The sequence below is a fragment of the Paroedura picta genome, chromosome 9 (assembly GCF_049243985.1).
Source record: "Paroedura picta isolate Pp20150507F chromosome 9, Ppicta_v3.0, whole genome shotgun sequence".
Taxonomy (NCBI): domain Eukaryota; kingdom Metazoa; phylum Chordata; class Lepidosauria; order Squamata; family Gekkonidae; genus Paroedura; species Paroedura picta.
In genome coordinates this window covers 16,913,203-16,932,140 of record NC_135377.1, presented here as the reverse complement: position 1 = coordinate 16,932,140, position 18,938 = coordinate 16,913,203, and the positions used below count along the sequence as shown (strand labels likewise).

General features: G+C 44.2%; 1 protein-coding gene across 1 annotated transcript in view; it reads left to right on the top strand.

Moving 5' to 3' along the window:
- Nucleotides 1-397: 397 nt before the first annotated feature.
- The window catches only part of EMC2 (ER membrane protein complex subunit 2), a 43,401-nt gene continuing 24,860 nt past the window's right edge, over nt 398-18,938 (top strand). Inside the window, exons 1-5 of the mRNA XM_077351653.1 lie at nt 398-499; nt 9,710-9,823; nt 12,873-12,937; nt 15,901-15,986; nt 17,982-18,039. Of these exons, the coding sequence (XP_077207768.1) occupies nt 460-499; nt 9,710-9,823; nt 12,873-12,937; nt 15,901-15,986; nt 17,982-18,039 (363 nt within the window). The 5' untranslated portion in view covers nt 398-459. The remainder of the gene's footprint in view (nt 500-9,709; nt 9,824-12,872; nt 12,938-15,900; nt 15,987-17,981; nt 18,040-18,938) is intronic.

Below are 18,938 nucleotides of genomic sequence, written 5' to 3'. Positions count from 1 at the left end.
GAGGTGGCCAAACCGTGGCTCTCCAGATGCCACAGTCCATGGACCTCTGGAGAGCCAGTTTGGCCACTCCTGCGCTAGGCCATGGAAGTTTATGGCAGCATGCATTCCTAAAAAAGTGCTCGAAACCTGTTTATTTACTGCAACAACCCTCCTGGAATTGCTACCCAAAACAATCATCACAGTTGCCCAGCGGCAGAAAAAGGAATGCTAGCAAGGGGCATGGCACCCCTGTTGCATTCGCCTCCTCCGACTCTCCCTGCGACTCCGGCAACAACAAGAGCAACGCCCGCGTAGTTTAGCCGGAGCTCAATTTACTCCAGGCTGGTTACTCCAGGCTCTCGGCCCGCCCCCCGCGCAGGCTCAACCAATCAGATTCAGGCCCGTCCCCGGCAGTCGGTAGGCGGGGCCTCGTGGCGGTCACGTGAGCCGGGCGACTCCGGCCGGTGCGGAGGCGGCAAGATGGCGAAGGTCTCGGAGATGTACGATGTGACTTGGGAAGGTAACGTTGTGGCCGCTCCCTTCTTTGCGGGGAAGGTCCGTCGCTCGGGGGGGTGTGCATGGGGGGGGAGTGTGACTGACGCCTGGCTTGGCCCCGCCCATTCCGCATTGAGCTCTCCTCGGCAAGTTCGGCCGCGGTGCGGAGCGCGCGGCGAGCCTGGGGCCGTGAGCCCCTCTTACGGGGTATTCTCGAACGTCGGTTACGCTTAGTTCGGAGGCGTTAACCCTGTAATAGCCGGCGGGCATCCTTCCTGCAGGTCCTGCTCCCAGGGCGTGGGAATGGCGGGGGTTGGTGTGTCCCTCTTCCCGGCTTTTCCTTAACGAAGTTTGAGCCCAACGGTGCCTTGAAGACCGGCAAAGTTTTATTCGGGCCGCGAGCTTTCGCGCTTCTCCACGAAAGGGAAATCACTGACCCACATACAGAAGGAGGGAGTAGAGTAGCAGTGGGTAAGCAAAGGGCATCATGAAAGTGTCTGACAGATGTGCAGTGTAAGGAAGATGTTGCTTTGATTCAAGAGCCTTGCTAGGATCACAGGCTGACTGGGTAAGGTGCTTCGCTGATCAGGCTGCTGGGCTCATCTCCAGTTGGGAAACATAGTAGAGGGAACAAGAATATCAAGATCAGGGATTGATGGTAGATGCATTCCCAGCTGTAGAATCGAGTACTTAAAATAGACCTGTTACTAGCCCGATCAGCCCATTGGTCTATGGTATATTCATTTCCTTCAGGATGCCCCCTCCCCCGGTAACCATAAACTAAGCTTGTTATTCCTGTTTGGCCCTTGAATCGGTCAGACAACTTTATTAAGCTTGCATGCTAGTTTCCTGCTCACCCTCTACTTATATGCCTGGACTGAGAACTTCCGTTTCTACGAATCTGGAGAAGTATGCATGTAAATGAAAGCTTATTCCTTGAATAAAAGTGTGTTGGTCATAAAGGTGTACCTGGACTTTGTTCTTCTTCAGGCCAACACAGTTACCTGCCTGAATCTATTTTACTTAGGTTGTGGTTCTACTCAAAAACCAAGTAGAAATAGGATAAGCAGCAATAGCTTACAGAGCTGATTGGCATCCTGGGCCCATTCCACACAGAGTGATTGTTGAACTTTTGGTGCAGTTTAAAAGTAGATTTTCCTGTTCTGCACAGGAAAATCCAGCTGCAAAATCACACTGGAAGTGCATTATTCTACAAATGCAGAATGAGCCCAGGAATCTTCTTCTCATTGTATTCTTCTCTTCCTTCTCAAATGTCAGAAGCATAGTTTTTAAGCTCAGGGATCTGCCCACGATGCATTTGGGTGGTACTAGTAAAACAATCATGCTCAGTGTAGCCACTATCTTGGTTACAGTATGAGACAAGGAACTAGGAGATCCAGAGTCTTGTTTCAATGCTAGCCTTTAAATTCAATGGATGACCTTGGGCCAGACTCATGCACTCCCATCCTGCCAAACATGGTGGTTGTGTACATCAAAAGAGACAGGAGAATTATAAACTTCACTGCTGGTGAAAGAGTTTGTTAAAATTTGCTTGATAAATATAATAACTGCAATGCAGGGATGACTTTAGATTGCTTTTTATGTTTCTCTCTATTCATTTGCATTATTTATAGTCCCCTTTTCACAGTGGGGCCCCAGATGACCCAGAGTGAGCCAACCCAGTGGAACAGGATGGGATGCTCAGTAAACATTGCTAGGAGTGTAGAACCTACAGCAAGGGAAATTAAAATGCCACTGTATTCTGCACTGGTCAGACCTCATTCGGAATATTGTGTACGGTTCTGGGTGCTGCAGTTCAAGAAGGATATTGACAAGTTGAAAAGTGTTCAGAGAAGGGAGACTAGGATGGTTGAGGAGTTGGAATCCATGCCTTATGAGGAGAGGTTGAACAACTTGGGTATATGTTGCTAAGAGAAGGGGAGGGCAAGGGGTGATATGATAACTCTGTTTAACTATGTAAAAGTTAGACATGTTGAAGAGGGGGCCAACTTCCCTTACTGCAACTTTAGAGACAAGGGCAAGGAGCAGTGGATTCAAATTATGGGAAAGGATGTTCTACTTAGCTATCAGAGAGCATTTTTTTTACATTGAGGGCTGTTCATAGACGGTGTCTGCTGCCTGGGAGGGGGGTGAGGCTATGTGGAGTCTCCTTCGTTGGAAGTTTTGAGGAGGAGATTGGGTGAGCACCTATCAGGTATGTGTGTATTTTTAAGTCTCTGAGAGGGAGTTGGGGCTGGACTGGATGGCCTTTTGTGGTATCTTCCACCTCTGTGTGATTCTGATTCTAAACAATGAAATAGGATTTGGGTTGTAGAACCAACCAGAAACCGAAAATTGGAACTGAAGCAAAGCATAAGTCTTCGCGGGCGATGATACAAAACGACATAGCAGAATCTAATGGGCAGCAAGATATACGCATAACAGTCCATAATAATTTGACCAAGTACCTTTGTGAGGCATTTTGTACAGTGTGACCCTTCCTGCAAGTTCATCCTAGTGATGGAAAGACTGGATCTAACCAAATATAGAAAAGCCAGCTTCAGTATTGGGCATTTCTGGTATTGCCTGTGATTACAACACAATAGCATAAAATCATAGACTGGAGCAGGGACAAAAGACCATGTAGCTTAACCATTTTGGAAAGATGCACCCATCTGCCAGCACCTTCCGTGTTAACGAATTGTCAGGCTTTATGATGAGTGTGGGAACAGCTCCCACATGGCTGCTTCCTGTGCCACTCCAGTAACATCAGTAGGAAATGATCACGTGGTTTGGGCAACTGATGTGCCCACATGGCCATCTGGGGGAGGGGGGCAGAAGTGTGGAAAGAAATCGCCACTGTCAGGGAACCAGTTTGCCTTATTTTTGACAGCTACTTGCATTAAACCCTGTGAGAGAGGAGCCTTGTAAATAGTTCCAAACATACCCAGAATTGTTTTGTGACAGTTTATGTGGAAAAAATAAATTCTTAGTGAGCAAAGAGCCAGCTTGGTGTAGTGGTAGGAGTGCGGACTTCTAATCTGGCGAGCTGGGTTTGATTCCCCACTCCTTTCCCACATGCAGCCAGCTGGGTGACCTTGGGCTCACCATAGCCCTGATAAAGCTGTTCTGACCTAACAGGGATATCAGGGCTCTCTCAGCCTCACCCACCTCACAGGGTATCTGTTGTAGGGAGAGGAAAGGGAAGCCGCTTTGAGACTCCTTCGGGTAGAGAAAATCTGCATATAAGAACCAGCTCTTCTTCAAAGGGTTTATTTGGTAGACTTGCATTACATGCTTTTGACCTGCACCCTGATTTGTCAGCAGAGTTTTGTTATAGCAAGCCTTACCTACAAAAATATGACAAAAGCAGCTGGACTTTGGGGGTTTCATTTATTTTTTACTGAGGAAATCGTTCCCCGATATCTCTGAAGTAAGAAGTGTTTACATTTGCAAGAGACAGGTTAGATGGAATTTGTGTGTGTAAACACACGTAATTAGGATTTCAATGTGCAAAATGAATCTTTAATGGTTCTCTCCCCCCTCCCAATTTGTTTTTCTCCTTTATGTGGAATGTATGCATAGCAGACACAATGTTACAACATATGTATGCATAAAATCCACTTGCATGTAGTGAATGTGCTCTTCTGCCAGGTCTATGTTTGAGGCTGGCGCACTAAGGTAGATCTGACCCCCCCCCTTTTGGACCATTCTGTGGGCGGCTTACAATTGTTTCCCCATGTCTACCCCATAGAGGGGGGGGGGATAATAGGGATTGTTATGATTTTTTCGTCGCAATATGTCTTGAATTGTGGTTAATGGGGTTTTAGTTCTTAGTTTTAAGGGGGATTTTATTGGGGGATTTTATGTATTGTATTATGTATTGTACATTGTATTTGAGACTGCCACAAGCCTCCGGGGAGTGGCGGGATATAAATTGATTGATTGATTGATTGATTGATTGATTGATTGATTGAATGAATGAATGAATGAATGAATGAATGAATGAATGATGGGTACACTGTGAGCTTGCTTTAAATCTGTCTGGTTATGTCTATAAATGAAGAACCAGGAAGTAGCGTCAAAACTCTGCAGTGCAGCTGAAAGGTGAAGCAATAGAAATGATGGAATGTTGAGAAACTGGCTAGCGATGTCTGGATTGCAGCACTTCAGTGCACATTTAAGCTGCACAGGAACATCCCTTCATTTCCCCATCTGGCAGGCTGTTTGCAGGGCATCCTGAATCCCATCCTTCCTCATGGCCTGCCTCTCCTATCGGGGACAGCCTGCTTGAGTCTTCCCCGATTTGTTCCTTCTGTTTGTAAAGAGGAGGTGGTGTTTAAAGTGATTTTAAAACCTAAACTACAAATGATAATTTGATGAATGTTTGCTTATAAGGCGTATGTGATTTATTTGTATTGTTTTTATGCTTGATGTGGTCCACCCTGAGCTGAGCAGGGAAGGGTAGAATCCAAGATTTAAAGGCCTGTTGCTGCCAGAAGGATGGGAAGGAAAGCATAAATGTAAATAAAACAAGATATTAGGGTCCATCCTCTCAGGACTCAAGAATGTCAGCAGCGGCCTGCTGTTCTCGCTCTTGCTTTGGAAATGGTGTATAAAGCACAGCAGAGAAGCACAAAGTCGTGATTGAGCCTCCATCAGATGTTACTTTGAAATTTATACAGAATTATGGAAAGTGACAGTGCCCATCTTATTTGTCCCTACAGTGCCCATCTGTGTTAATTTTGATCTTGACATATATTTGCTATAGGGACAGTAGCAAAGAGTACGTTGGCTCAGCTATGGAGTCCCTTGCTTTACTTATACATTGACTAGACTTGATGTTAATTGGCATCTCTCCACCCCTTAATTGCCCTAGAGTAATATTAGAAACCTGTCTTACAGTAGATTTGAGTCCAGTAGCTCCTTAGACACCAGCTAGGTTTTCGGGATGAAAGCTTTCAAGACTCAGACTCTCAAGTCTCTCTTTGAGAGCCATGGTTAAGAGCAGTAGACTCTAATCTGGAGAAAAACAATGTTAATTCCCCACTCCTTCACATGCAGCCTGCTGGGTGACCTTGGGCCAGTCACCGTTCTCTCAGAGCTGTCTCACAAGGAGGCTCCTGTTGGGAGAGTAAGGGAAGGTAATTATAAGCTGCTTTGAGACTCCTTAGGGCAGAGAAAAGTGGGGTATAAAATCCTGTTCTGTGTTATCAGATGTAATGTGGCCAACAAAGGAAGCTTTGACTCTCAGAAGTTCATATCCCTGAAATCTTGATGCTACTGACTTAAATCTAGCTGTTTTGCTACAGACCGGCATGGCTTCCAAGATGGTTGTTTTAAACATTATTCTAAATGCCAGGGTAAGAATTATTGATGTAATGGAGAGAAAGTCCCACATGGTTTTCATGCATGTCGTCTTGAGAGGAGAGACTTGACTTGTAATGTAGATCTTAAGTATAAGAAAAGTTGGGCCATGCTTTCTGAAAGCAATATTATAATTTACCAACTTGCCGTATAATTAGAACCATATTAAAACTGGATGCATATTTTTAAAACGTCAGTTGGCTGGAGTATACATTTTGCTATAATGTTCACACACCAAGCATTAAAACACTGGTCTCCATTAAGCCTCCTTTTATGATGGCTGTAAGGGGAATATAATAAGTGAAAAATACATTTGAAAGGAAGAGAGACTCAGAGCGATTGGTTTGCTGGAACGTTCATTAACACAGTAGGCCAATATATAATAAAATATGAATTGCACTGGGAATTTTCTTCTCATGGATCCAGTGATCCATAGGAGGACATTAGGAACAAAAACTTTTAATTACAGAGCTCAGGTCTGGGCATCCAGTGGTATAATATTTGATGCAAATGAATCCGATAAATATAAAATATATCTTTAAAAAGAATCCCAAATTACAGCATGCTAGTTATGGTCTCACTGCTTTCTCTATCCTGCTTCTGTAGCAAATACATACATTTTACTAGCATGTAAAATTATAATTGGTAGCAAATACATACATTTGTTCTAGCGTGTAAAAATTGTAATTGGATTCAGCTTCCAGTTGGAGAGCTGTACTTGCTAGCAAAACCTTCTGTGACCAGTCAGTGGAGTTAAGGGACTATGTTCGAGTGTTGTGCACGCAGGCGCAGGGTTTTGGTGATCGCCGAGGCGGCCGAGCCAAGCCAAGGCGCACATCCCTACACCTAAGATTTTGATCCACTGCAGTTAGATTTCAAAGTATGTGCATCCACTGGTGCTTCGTACTGATCTTTCTGAAGCGTACTCCCTTATATAGGTCATGGAAAGATGACTGTATATACAACCTGTGTAATCTGCCTGGTCCAGCACGACCCTCATCTCCTCCCCCCTTTGATATCTTTATCAACATCTTCACAGATAGCCTTTTCATTTATTTTGGGACCAAAAATCAAGCAGAAGTAGTACAAGGCAATTATTTGGACCCTTATCTAAGTATTGTTATAAAATGTTGCTTCCATGCTTGGGTGGAGAGGGATGGGGCTAACAACAAGGCACTTTTAATTCTTTTCACAACTGGGAAAGTGTGATTACTAACCTTAACGTTTTTATTGCCCCAATGGTTTTGTGAAAGACAATTGAACCCAAAGGACAGCTTTTCTAGCAAAGAATTATCATACTGCATCTTTGGAGTTATCATGCCGTTTACTAATTTGCTACTAAATTGTTGTTGTTAGGTGCGAAGTCGTGTCCGACCCATCGCGACCCCATGGACAACGATCCTCCAGGCCTTCCTGTCCTCTACCATTCCCCGGAGTCCATTTAAGTTTGCCCCGACTGCTTCAGTGACTCCATCCACTACTAAACTACTAAATTACTACTAAATTACTTTCCTTATAACTGTACTCTTACGATCCCTGTTCTGTTGTCTGGGGAAGTGTGCATGCCCACAAAAGCTCACACCTTGAATAAATCTCTCTTGGTCTTAAAGGTCCCATTGGACTCAAGTTTTGTTGTGCTTCTTCAGACCAAAACGGCTAGCCACTTGAATCTGTTGTTATAAATGCCATTTGTATGTACCTTATGCATCCGTACTAAAGACATTCCACTTGAGAGTTAGTGTCATTAAAGACAGCAAAAGGCCATTCAAAGGAAATATACATAGATTTGGACTGGTAGGCTTTTAATGCATCCACAGTGCCCACCTAAGCAAGGCTAGTCAGGAGTGCTTCCTGGGGTATCCAGTGGCGCTTAAATCTAGAAAAGTGCTCTACAGAGGTACGGAATGGCAAGCCCCTGTTAACTCATTTCCCTTGAAAATAATAAGTCAGCTGCAGCTCGATGGAGCATTCTTCCCCTACACTTTGATGCTGAATCATTATTAACTTTGATGATGATGATGAACTACTGGTGCATTGTATGTTACGGCTATCAATTTACTGTTCTCCTTGTTTATTATTGTTGTATAGTTATTTATGGTTACCAATTTCTCTGTATTTTTCATGTTCCGATGTTTCACGTGAACCACCCTGAGCCTCCGGGGAGGGCAGTATATAAATGTAATAAATAAAATAATAATAGTAAAATTATACTGACAAGGTAGTGTTATTAGCACCCATGTAAATTACTGGAGTAAAATGTTAGTATTCTGCGTGTGCATGCATGTTTAGACTCTCTGTCCCTGCAGTACATTTTTATTCACTCACATTTTTTCTAATTTTTAATTTCCATGGGTCGTCTTGCGTTAGGAACCGTTTAGATTTACTTGTGCGCATGAAATGTAACACTGTGTTGGTTTGGGTTGACTTTCAAAATACAAAATGAGGAAACACAGTAAGTGACCCTCACCCCACCCATAAGAAATATAATAAGTGTATATTCTTTGTCAATAAATGCATATGCAGGAGAGGAGGATAGAAAGTTGTTTAATCGAAAACTGCCAGCTTTGTTAACGTAGTGAAATGACACGATGACAAGCAAATTAGGAATGGTGTGTTTAAATAAACACCTTAGTTAAAAATAACTCTGTGCATTACCTTGCCTTTAAGATGCTTATAATAAACAGAAGCCTTATTTATTTTGTTAAAAAAAATCTTTGATTTGCTTTTTCTTGATGCTTCCTTCATGTACAGTTGCTAGTCTGAAAACAAAAGAATGCTCTAGAGCAGGGGTAGTCAAACTGCAGCCCTCCAGATGTCCATGGACTACAATTCCTATGAGCCCCTGCCAGCATTCGCTGGACATCTGGAGGGCCGCAGTTTGACTACCCCTGCTCTAGACTGCAATGTATATGTTGATGTTAAGAACCGTTTGGATATCTTTCAAGGAAGGCACTTTTCATCTCAGGAAAAAGTGATCAGATGTTCTTGAAGTTTGGTTTCGTGTGTTATTACAGATACAGATTAGTTGCTCTAAGATTCTTATTCGTCGGAAATAGGAGGTTATGGAAATAGGATTAAAATAACATTAAATATTCAAAATTATACTTGTGGCCTTTTTCTCATAACCGAAGATGACTTAGAGCTCAAGAAGCAAAATGATTTGCCGAGGTATTTAGAACAGCCATCCCATAAAGAATTCTAGAAAAGTTGTGTGTAAATGTTGTCATATTTCAACACTAATACTAAATCTTTGCAAACTCCTGAGGATTTGGGGTGGAGCCTGGGAGGACAGGGACCTCAGTGAGTGCGGTGTCCTAGAGCCCACCCTCCAGAGCATCCCTTTTCTGCAGAGGAAACTGATTCATGTAGTCTGGAGATGAACTGTGATTCTGAGGGTTCCCTGGCTCCCACCTGGAGGCTGGCATCCTTTAAGTATGACCATTGTGATGTAATTGTTTCCTGAAGTCAGTGTCCCGCTTTTTAGCACGTTAATAGACAAGATCGTCTAAATGTTTTTTGATGGTCCAAACATACTTTATCATTGGCAATTTGGAAGATTAGCAGTAGGTGCTTTGGGAGTTCCAATTTACATACATTAAGAGCTCATTGAAGTCTCACCAAGCAGTGGATTCATTAGCCCAGTATCCTGAAGCATCTCCCGATCCAAGCAATCCAACCGTTTTGGTGTTGTTTCCTCACACACATACACACAAACACATACACACTCCATGTCAAGTGCAAGTTTAGAGTTTAATCTTGAGGTTGCGAAACGGTGACAGCTAAGGTAAGCCTTGGTGATGAAGGAGCTACAGATGTCTTAAACCCATTATAGGAATGTCCCTTAGGTGTTTTATTGTTTGTCTTTCAGAGATGCGAGACAAAATGAGGAAATGGAGGGACGAGAACTGCCGGAACAGCGAGCAGATAGTGGAAGTTGGAGAAGAGTTAATTCATGAATATGCCTCTAAACTGGGTGATGACAGTAGGTCGAATTCTTTCATGTCTGTAGCTTTCCTGTTTTTTTTTTTAATTCCGTGCAGCTGGTTTTGTTTATTACCCCATTAATTCCCTTATTACACCACTCCATATTATTTTACTCTTACTCCCCTTTTTTTTCTTTTCCTTTTTTCGGTGGTATGGTCTGCACATTATTTTTGTAAGCTCAACATCTGCCAGTGCTCTTTGACTCTTGATCTTCCAGTGGAAGGGCGTGGGCAGAAAGATGCATGCCTAATAGGATGTATAACCCTGGCTCCTCTAGTCGCGCAAATACTTCTGAGAAAACCTTCGGCCAAAACGGCCTTGGACGCATTTCACTCAGAGGTTGTCTTCCTTCTTCTGAGGGAGAGCTCAAGGTTTGAAACCGAGGGGAAAAATGTTATTCCTGAAATGAAACCATAACTTCGGCTACGTGGAAATCGATATAAGGGTGGCTTTTATTATAGCGTTGTGCATGAGAGTCCAGGGCGTGCCTGGATTTTCATTATATACAATATCCCTGCGTTTGAGGGGGAGTCAGAAGTGCACAATACTAATTCTCTCTAGACAGAAACTTGGCACGTGGCATTCTGCTCCAGAAGGGGATCGTTTAAACAGAAAGTCACAATAGCGCAATACCTCTTTTTTTATATATAAGCAAAGGATTTAAAAAAAACAACAGTATTTGAATGGCAAAAAGGGTATTGGGCTCTGCAAGGCCCTTGGGGAGGACGGAAGGGAATCAGCACCAGCGATTTGTTTTTAATGAGCTCATTGCACTTTCTCTTTCTTTCCTCTCTGTAATTCAGTTAGCCTAATTCAGACAGTATGAGGCGTTCATTGCTGGCAGTAAGCTCAAAGTCCTGAGTGGGTACCTTTTCTTTATTTAATTTTAGGAAGTTTTGGTCCCACTAATGCTTAAGTTTGTTAGAAAGCCAGAGGAATATTTCTGAAGCAGGTTCAGTTTTTTTCATTACGCACCCGGAGGAATTTCACTTTGGGAACTTCCCAGAAGATGCCGCTGGTACATTTTAAGATGACAGGCACGAACCCCCCCCCCCAAACACACATAAGGGAAACGTGGAATTTGCATATTGATACATCAGCAATTTTCTTATTTGTTTGGGGAGCGAAAGCTTGAAGTGCCTAGGATACTGGTTTATAATCACTTCTTTGCTCCTTGCCCTATTATGAAACTCACCCGGGCAGTAGAAAGGACAGTAGCTTAAGAAAGGGAAGCTTGCTGATAATCACTGGAATTTGCCTTGCAAGCCATTGTGCAGCTTCCGTTCTAAGGCTGTGCTCAAACTTTGTAAGAAACTAAGAGGGGCGTAAACCTGGTTTGACATCAACCACGTGCGTTCTCCTTCTGCCTCCTCCTCTCTTCTCTTGCAAAGGATCCCTTTTACAAATAATCTGTACTTAACGTGCAACATGCAAAAGTAGGAGCCGGGAAAGTTAACCAGAGTCTCTCCCCGCCTCTCCCCCACAAACTGGAGTTCTAAATCTGAACTGAGCCCTGGTTTAGAATCTTGGATTGTGGAGAGAAAATTGACTGGCTAAAGAGCATGTCTGCAGCCAGATCTCATGGGTAAGTGATGTTGGTGTCTAACTGGATTCTTTGTGTAAGAAGGGAGGAGCAAAGCATGAATGTGAGCCCAGTAGTAAGCTGGGTTTTGACCGTATCCCTGTTTACTCTTGGCATGTTGTGACATCTGAAGGCAGCCTTGATTACCAGCCAGCCGAGACATCATTAGACTAGAGGGGCAGTGTGAATGAAGTCCTCTTAAGTTACTGTCATATCCTTCCTTTCCTCCCTTCCTAGACTTTTATAGTCACTGCTCCAGTTAACCACAGAGGTCAATCTAATTTTAACTAAGTAAACGAAAGAGCAAGAGCCACAGACACCATGAAAGAAGAGTAACTTGCTTTCGTTCTCCATATTTGTCGTAATCAGGAAGGTGGAACTTGTGGCTCTCCCTTGCAGAAACCTGGATACTTTTAGCTTTGATTTTACGCAGTAGAATTCCAATTGGCCTGGATCTACACGCTTCCTTTTCAAGGACCGTCAGTACAAGGGCAGCTGGAAATAGCTTGTTTTTTCCAAATTTGAACACAATCGGGCAATGGGCAAACTTCAGCGCATCAGCAAGGGTGAAGGAGGAACGCAGCATTGGCTGGTTTTGGTATTCCCAAAGGAGTGGACGGATAATATGGCAGGCCCCAATCCAGAAAGGAATTCTCAGTTAGTCGAATTCCTTCTCAGGCTCTGCTTCCATGGAAACTTGGCATTCCGTTTTAATCGTAGTTTGAAGATTTGGTGAAAAGAATGACTTCATGTAAATATTGGAGAAAAGTAACACCCCCGACTTGGGCAAAATTTTTCTTTTAAAAATGGGATTTCCTGCCAAACTTTGCAGCTGCTTTTTGAAAGGTAGGGGAGCTTCGGATCCACCGCTGTCATCTCTTGGATGTCACAAGCAGTGATGGTGCTTTGCCGTGCCGCCCATTCAGTGGTTAAGCCAAACCGATGGAACTCTGATATGTATTGTGTTTCCGCATCTGTAATTTCAAGCAATAGCCTCTTTTGGCAAGAGCCTCTTGTGGCGCAGAGTGGTAAGGCAGCAGACATGCAGTCTGAAGCTCTGCCCATGAGGCTGGGAGTTCAATCCCAGCAGCTGGCTCAAGGTTGACTCAGCCTTCCATCCTTCCGAGGTCGGTAAAATGAGTACCCAGCTTGCTGGGGGGTAAACGGTAATGACTGGGGAAGGCACTGGCAAACCACCCCGTATTGAGTCTGCCATGAAAACGCTGGAGGGCATCACCCCAAGGGTCAGACATGACACGGTGCTTGCACAGGAGATACCTTTACCTTTAATCTCAAGCAATATTGTGACAGGTTCCTTTTTCAGAAGTACAATTCATTATAGAACTGTAACAGAGAATGCCATTGATCTGATTTGTTTTATAAGTGGAGTAATTGCTTAGAAAAGTCATTTGACTCTTATTTCACATGACTGGTTTATTGTTTGTCTGTGTGTGTGTGTGTCTAGTCTGGATAATATACGAACAGGTGATGATCGCTGCCTTGGATTGCAGCCGCGATGACTTGGCCCTGGTAAGCAAGCCCAACTTTATATACAGCTCTTACATTTGCTCAATGGCGTACGTTTGCATTCTCTTTTGGATTCCCTGAACAGAAACAACTGCTGCCTTCTGGCTCTCTTGTGAACCCGCCTTTCACTTCCTGGTAACTTCAGAAAGGCAGCCGCGAAACCTTCGAGCCCAAACTCCTGTGACGTACGACTGCTGCGTTGTAGCAGCACAATGGGAGGAAATACATCATTTCAAAGTTTTCTTGGTCAAAACACAAAAAACGTGGTCACGCCTGTGAGATAGGTTGCCGGACTAGATGGATTGTTAGCCTGGTCCAGCAGGGCTGTTTTTTACGTTCTCTTCTTAGGTTCACTTTGTAAGAATAAAACTGAAAGGGCTTCTTCTTAAATACGCTTGTGAATCTCCTAAAGCAGGGGTAGTCAAACTGCGGCCCTCCAGATGTCCATGGACTACAATTCCCAGGAGTCCTTGCCAGCATTCGCTGGCGAATGCTGGCAAGGGCTCCTGGGAATTGTAGTCCATGGACATCTGGAGGGCCGCAGTTTGACTACCCCTGTCCTAAAGGGATCAGGGCAATCTGACGTGTGTGTTTTTAAATGCTAATAATCATAGTCACAGTTGCAAGTTTGAACTTCTAGCCTCGAAGTGTCCTATAAGGAGCACAGCATGATTCAGTGAGTGTGGCGGTCTCCACGTGAGGGAGGCGTCAAATGAAAACCTTTTTGCTTTTATTGGTCTGCATTCTTTGTTGAAAGTCATTCAGTGTAGTCATCGCTCAGACTGACCTTTTCCCTGCAGCTGCAGGCACCAGATTCCACAGTAGGGTTTGCCCCCTTGCCTTCTGACTGTAGAAAGCTGAACAATCAGTTTTTAGGAAATGGGTACCCTCCGTTCTGCATGAAGTGTGTTGGAAGATGCACACTTTCCGCTGTTCACCTGGACTTTCTGTAGTTTTTTAGGACTGCTCCACCTGGATCGTAATTAGCTGCTCTTAACCCTGTTGCTCTGCGTCTGGCAAGCGTACCCGCCATGCGGCTTTAGTGAGATCAGCAAATTTTGGCACCCCCCTGCAACACCTTTGTGTGAGCTGCTAGAGTCTGTATTTTCTTTACTTAGATTGAAATAAAGCCCTTTTCATAGTTTTCCCTTTTATGTTTTAGGTATTCGTATTGATTTAGTTATTTGTATGAATTTCCTCTCTAGGTGTCCCCCTCCCCTACTTTCTTTGCAAGATAGAACAGGACCAGGAAGCACAGTTTGGAAAGTGTTTGGGTTCTAGGCATCTCTCTAGGAACACTCTTCATGCAGGGGCTCACAAAAAAAAGGGGGGGTGGGGGAGACAATCCCCAAACTCCTAAGCCTGCATTTTCTAGCACTGAAATTTTACAAAGGGGGGGGGGAACAATGGACTTGTTTTCCATAATATGATTTTCATATTCATTGAGACTCTAGCTCATGCCATTTTTGGCTAATAATTACAATACTCGGAATGCTTATAGCACTTTCAGCAGGCAAATAATTTCACAAGATCTCTTTACAACAGTCTTATAGGGTAGGCCAGTATTTATTCCAGTGTTGCCACCATGCTGCATCCAGTCACTTGTCTCCAGTGGGAGATATCCGCATCCAGAAAAGTGCGGCTAGTTCTTGCTGATTCCTCTACCCACTGCATATCTGTCTCCTTTACCCCAGCAGCAGCATTTGGGCAGGGAAATTGCGCTCTGTGGACAGAAATCTCCAGTGGATCCCAGCCAGTGTCTGTTCTGATTTCCTTTGTCATACCACATACTCTTTGCCTCTGTACAAAATAGTGTTATTGGATTTAACCAATGGCTGAGCCACACTGCCTCTTTTTTAATTGTTCTAGAGTTGCAACTCAGGAGGAAGATTTCTAGATCACCACCTGTATAAGCAGTTATCCTCTACCCATGTTGCTGCTTTTCACCTGCTCCTTTTAAATCGCAAAGATTTTTCATGGTTTTTCCTGATCCTCTTTCTTTGCTTTTCTCACAATGCTTTAGCAGTTCTAGAACCTTCCCTCAGGCTGAGGTCTTCCGTTACCTCCGCAGCTTCATCTGCTCTTCCATCCTTGCCTTCTGGCTACAAAATGCCCTGTTGCTATTTATCTCCTTGATTTCCTCTTCAAAACCACCTGTCCTTATAGATCCTTAAATTTTTCCTCCTGCTAATAATGTTTCCAAAGATCTGTGACCTCTGTTCACTGTGGAATTACTTCTCTTGTTCTGAATTCGAATGTACTGTCATTTGTTGACTCATCACGTAAACAGTTGGTGGCAGATTTAGTTTGTGAATGGATTTTTGCTCCAGTTTCCTTGGAGTCCTTAATTCAATGTAACTCTTAAACTAAAAAAAAGAAAGAAAGCTCCTGTTCTTAAACCATAAGGTTGGTCTGGGCTTCTTTTTTTACTGACTACAGGATTTTACAGGAGAGCCAGCTTGGTGTAGTGGTTAGGAGTGTGGACTTCTAATCTGGCATGCCGGGTTTGATTCTGCACTCCCCCACATGCAGCCAGCTGGGTGACCTTGGGCTCACCACGGCACTGATAAAACTTCTGACTGGGCAGTGATATCAGGGCTCTCTCAGCCTCACCCACCTCACAGGGTGTCTGTTGTGGGGAGAGGAATGGGAAGGCGAATGGAAGCCGCTTTGAGCCTCCTTCGGGTAGGGAAAAGCGGCATATAAGAACCAACTCTTCTTCTTTTTCTTCTTCTTTAACAATCTGGAAGCTGGATTCTGTCCGTTTTTCTTGGTATGCCTTAAAACGGCACTCCAAGATTGTAGATTTGATAATTCAGGTTATAAGCTCCTGCCCAAAGAGCCTTTTCAGGTATTGTAAACCAATGGACATCCCTCGTATATTTAGGTGTTCAGCTTAAGAGAATATTCTCTTCCCTGCCTCCTTTTTTCGTTGTATCTGATTTTCCTTTCTTTTTAAAATACAGTTCTGTCTCCAAGAGCTAAGACGGCAGTTCCCTGGGAGCCATCGAGTCAAGCGCTTAACCGGCATGCGATTTGAAGCCATGGAGAGGTAACTGAATTAAAAAAAACATAAAACACTTTTCATTGCACGGCTCTAAAAACGAACTGCTCCCACACGTCAGAACGGATGCAAAAGGGGATACATTCTGGGCCCTTGGAAGACTCAGGCGGGCAGCCGTGTCGACCTGAAGTCGCAGCACAAAGTTGGAGTCCAGGGGCACCATTCAGACCAGGGGTAGTCAAACTGCGGCCCTCCAGATGTCCATGGACTACTATTCCCAGGAGCCCCTGCCAGCGAATGCTGGCAGGGGCTCCTGGGAATTGTAGTTCATGGACATCTGGAGGGCCGCAGTTTGACTACCTCTGATTCAGACCAACAGAGTTTAATTCCTTCTTTCTTTGCCGAAGCTAAAATAAAAGGGGGCACTTGGCCTGCTAAAGCTAAATGCCTAAGCAAAGTCCTCAGAATATTCAAGTGAAAGTTCACTGAAAAGTTTCATTCTTTATTATTTATTTAACTATTAATTCATTGATAGCCGGCCTTTCACTCCAGTTTGCACCCAAAGCAGCTTATTATCATTTCCCTCTCCTCTAGTTTCTGGGGATGAACGTGGTATAAGACCCAAACTAGATATGACTCTGTATGGGTTGTTCCAAAATGGGGTGGGAGGCAGTTTCAGTTCAGGAAAATTCCGCAATCCTGATCCACAGTGCTTTAAAAATTTGTTCCCCATAGCTGTCTGATTTCACTGTAAGACCATTTATGCACTGGAGGTTTCATGCCGGGCTGCAGGTTGGAGATTTAGTCATGGCAGGTTGCCCCACCTCTTCCTGCACCCACATGGAAGGGCATTTGGCCTGGTGCACCTCATCCACCCCCAATTTGTGCTCCTGTGCAGGAGCTGGGGCAGTGAAGTTCCCAGTGCATAAACGGTCTAAGGCCCATTATGCACGGCCGCCGAAACGGCGATTTCGGGTCACATGGAAAACGCGGAGGGGGAAGACGCGACGCATACCGGTTATACACGGGGCGGGGCGCGACGGCGGCAAAACCCAGAGTAACCGATTATGCACGCGCCGATCCGGGCGCCGCTTCTGGTTGCGCCCCGCTCACCCGGAAGCTGCGCTTTCTTCCGCGTTTCACTGACGCGGCTTTTTCGGCGGCATGCACCGAAGCTGCAGCCGGTTGCAGCCGGCTCCGTGCGTTATCCGTGATTTTAGTCGCCGCCATTCCACCCCGAATGTGCGCTAAAACCCCCGTGCATAATGGGTCTAAGAGAGGCATCTTGGCCTGTAGAAGTCACTGTTCTTAACCTTGGATATATATCAGGCTGTGTTGCCACTTCCCCCCATGTTACCTATAACTGACCAAGGCTGTTTCTTGAATGGACTTTCTTTTTTGCTGTCAAATCACTGCTATCTTATGGAGCCTCAGGGGTGGCCAAACTGTGGCTCTCCAGATGTCCATGGACTACAATTCCCATGAGCCCTTGTCAGCTTGCTCTCCCATCCAAATACTAACTAGGGCTGGCCCTGGTTAGCTTCCAAAATCTAATGAGATTAGAGTAGCTGGGGTCATCTGAGTCACAGCTGCTACACGAGGAAAAGGGCTATATGTGACATGAGTCCCTGATGCTGGTGATAAAATTAGGACTTATGTTAGTGGTAGGCTTGGGTGACTTGCATGTATAAAGTTCCAGCTTAAATCCTTAGTATCTCCAACTAAAGGATTTCATGAAGCAAACTGCCAGAAATCTTTTGGTATGAGTTGGTCAAGTAATCTGACAGCATAAAAGGAGTTTTAATTGTTAAAGCACTGAACAGACGACAAAGCATTATGTTGAGCACAATTCTCCATCCATTTTGGTTGGTGTGCAAAAACTCCTCATCTGTGCAGTCTCCTGTGCAGCTAATTCTGCAGGACTGGAGGTTCATCCAGATGTTCCTCCACATTTCCAAAAGCCATGTGCTTTCCTGTTTGCGGGATTCAGGTAAACATACGGAGATTCACCTGCAAATGTTGCTTGTTTGCCCCTTGGAACAGATATGACGACGCAATCCAGTTGTATGACAGGATTTTACAAGAGGATTCAACCAATACTGTAAGTCTATTGAGGAAAATGATGATAATGTGGCATGTTTTGTGCTAGTAGCTTAGGGCCTGTAAGGCAGAGCTGTTCCACCTGGCCTACAGTTGTGGCCAAAGCTAACTTCGAGAAGATGCTGGCCTCCCAGCCTGGATGTCCAACCATAAGTAACATCTAAGCCCTCCATATTGCCCCCCCCCCAGCAGAAATCCATTTAATAATTTATAAGAAGAGGCAGCTGTGGGGTTTTCCAACTGGGTTAGATGAATGTTAGCATTAGATTTTAAATTTTAAACTGTATTATTTTGAATTACTTTGTATTCGGGTTTTATCATAAGCTGCCCTGAGCCCTTTCGGGAAATGGTGGGGTAAAAGTCAAATATAATATAAATAAAAGCACCCGCTCCTTACAAGAGTCAGAATTAAATTAATTTCAGGATCTCCGAAGGTTTGCAAATTCATTGAATTTACGTTCTGTTGTCTCCATACAGTGCTAAAACGGGTTCCATTTAGTTGGTTCAGAGACTGATAGCCTCAAGAAGGCAAATCAAAAGAATTCGGTGGCATAATATTTGCAGCTGTTAAGGTGGTTAGTCCATAATTTTGAACTACTTTTGCCTGTCAGCAGGAATAAAACTGTGCCTGAATCAACCCGACTACAAAGCGATGGAAATCTAGCTTTCCAGAAACACTCCTTTCAATTGAATATATTTTTAAAGGACACAATTATCCATTAGGCAGACACGTTTCAAAAGGCTGTGATTTTCTAGAACACTTTCTCAATGCTCATGGCCTCCCCTTTCTAACATGGCACAATCTCCCCTAACAAAATTCAGCGTAGAAACTAGATAATTCAGATCGAAAGCCAGAGTCCTAATTGCTGCAGTGCCCTGGGACAAGTAGCAAGCTGTGCA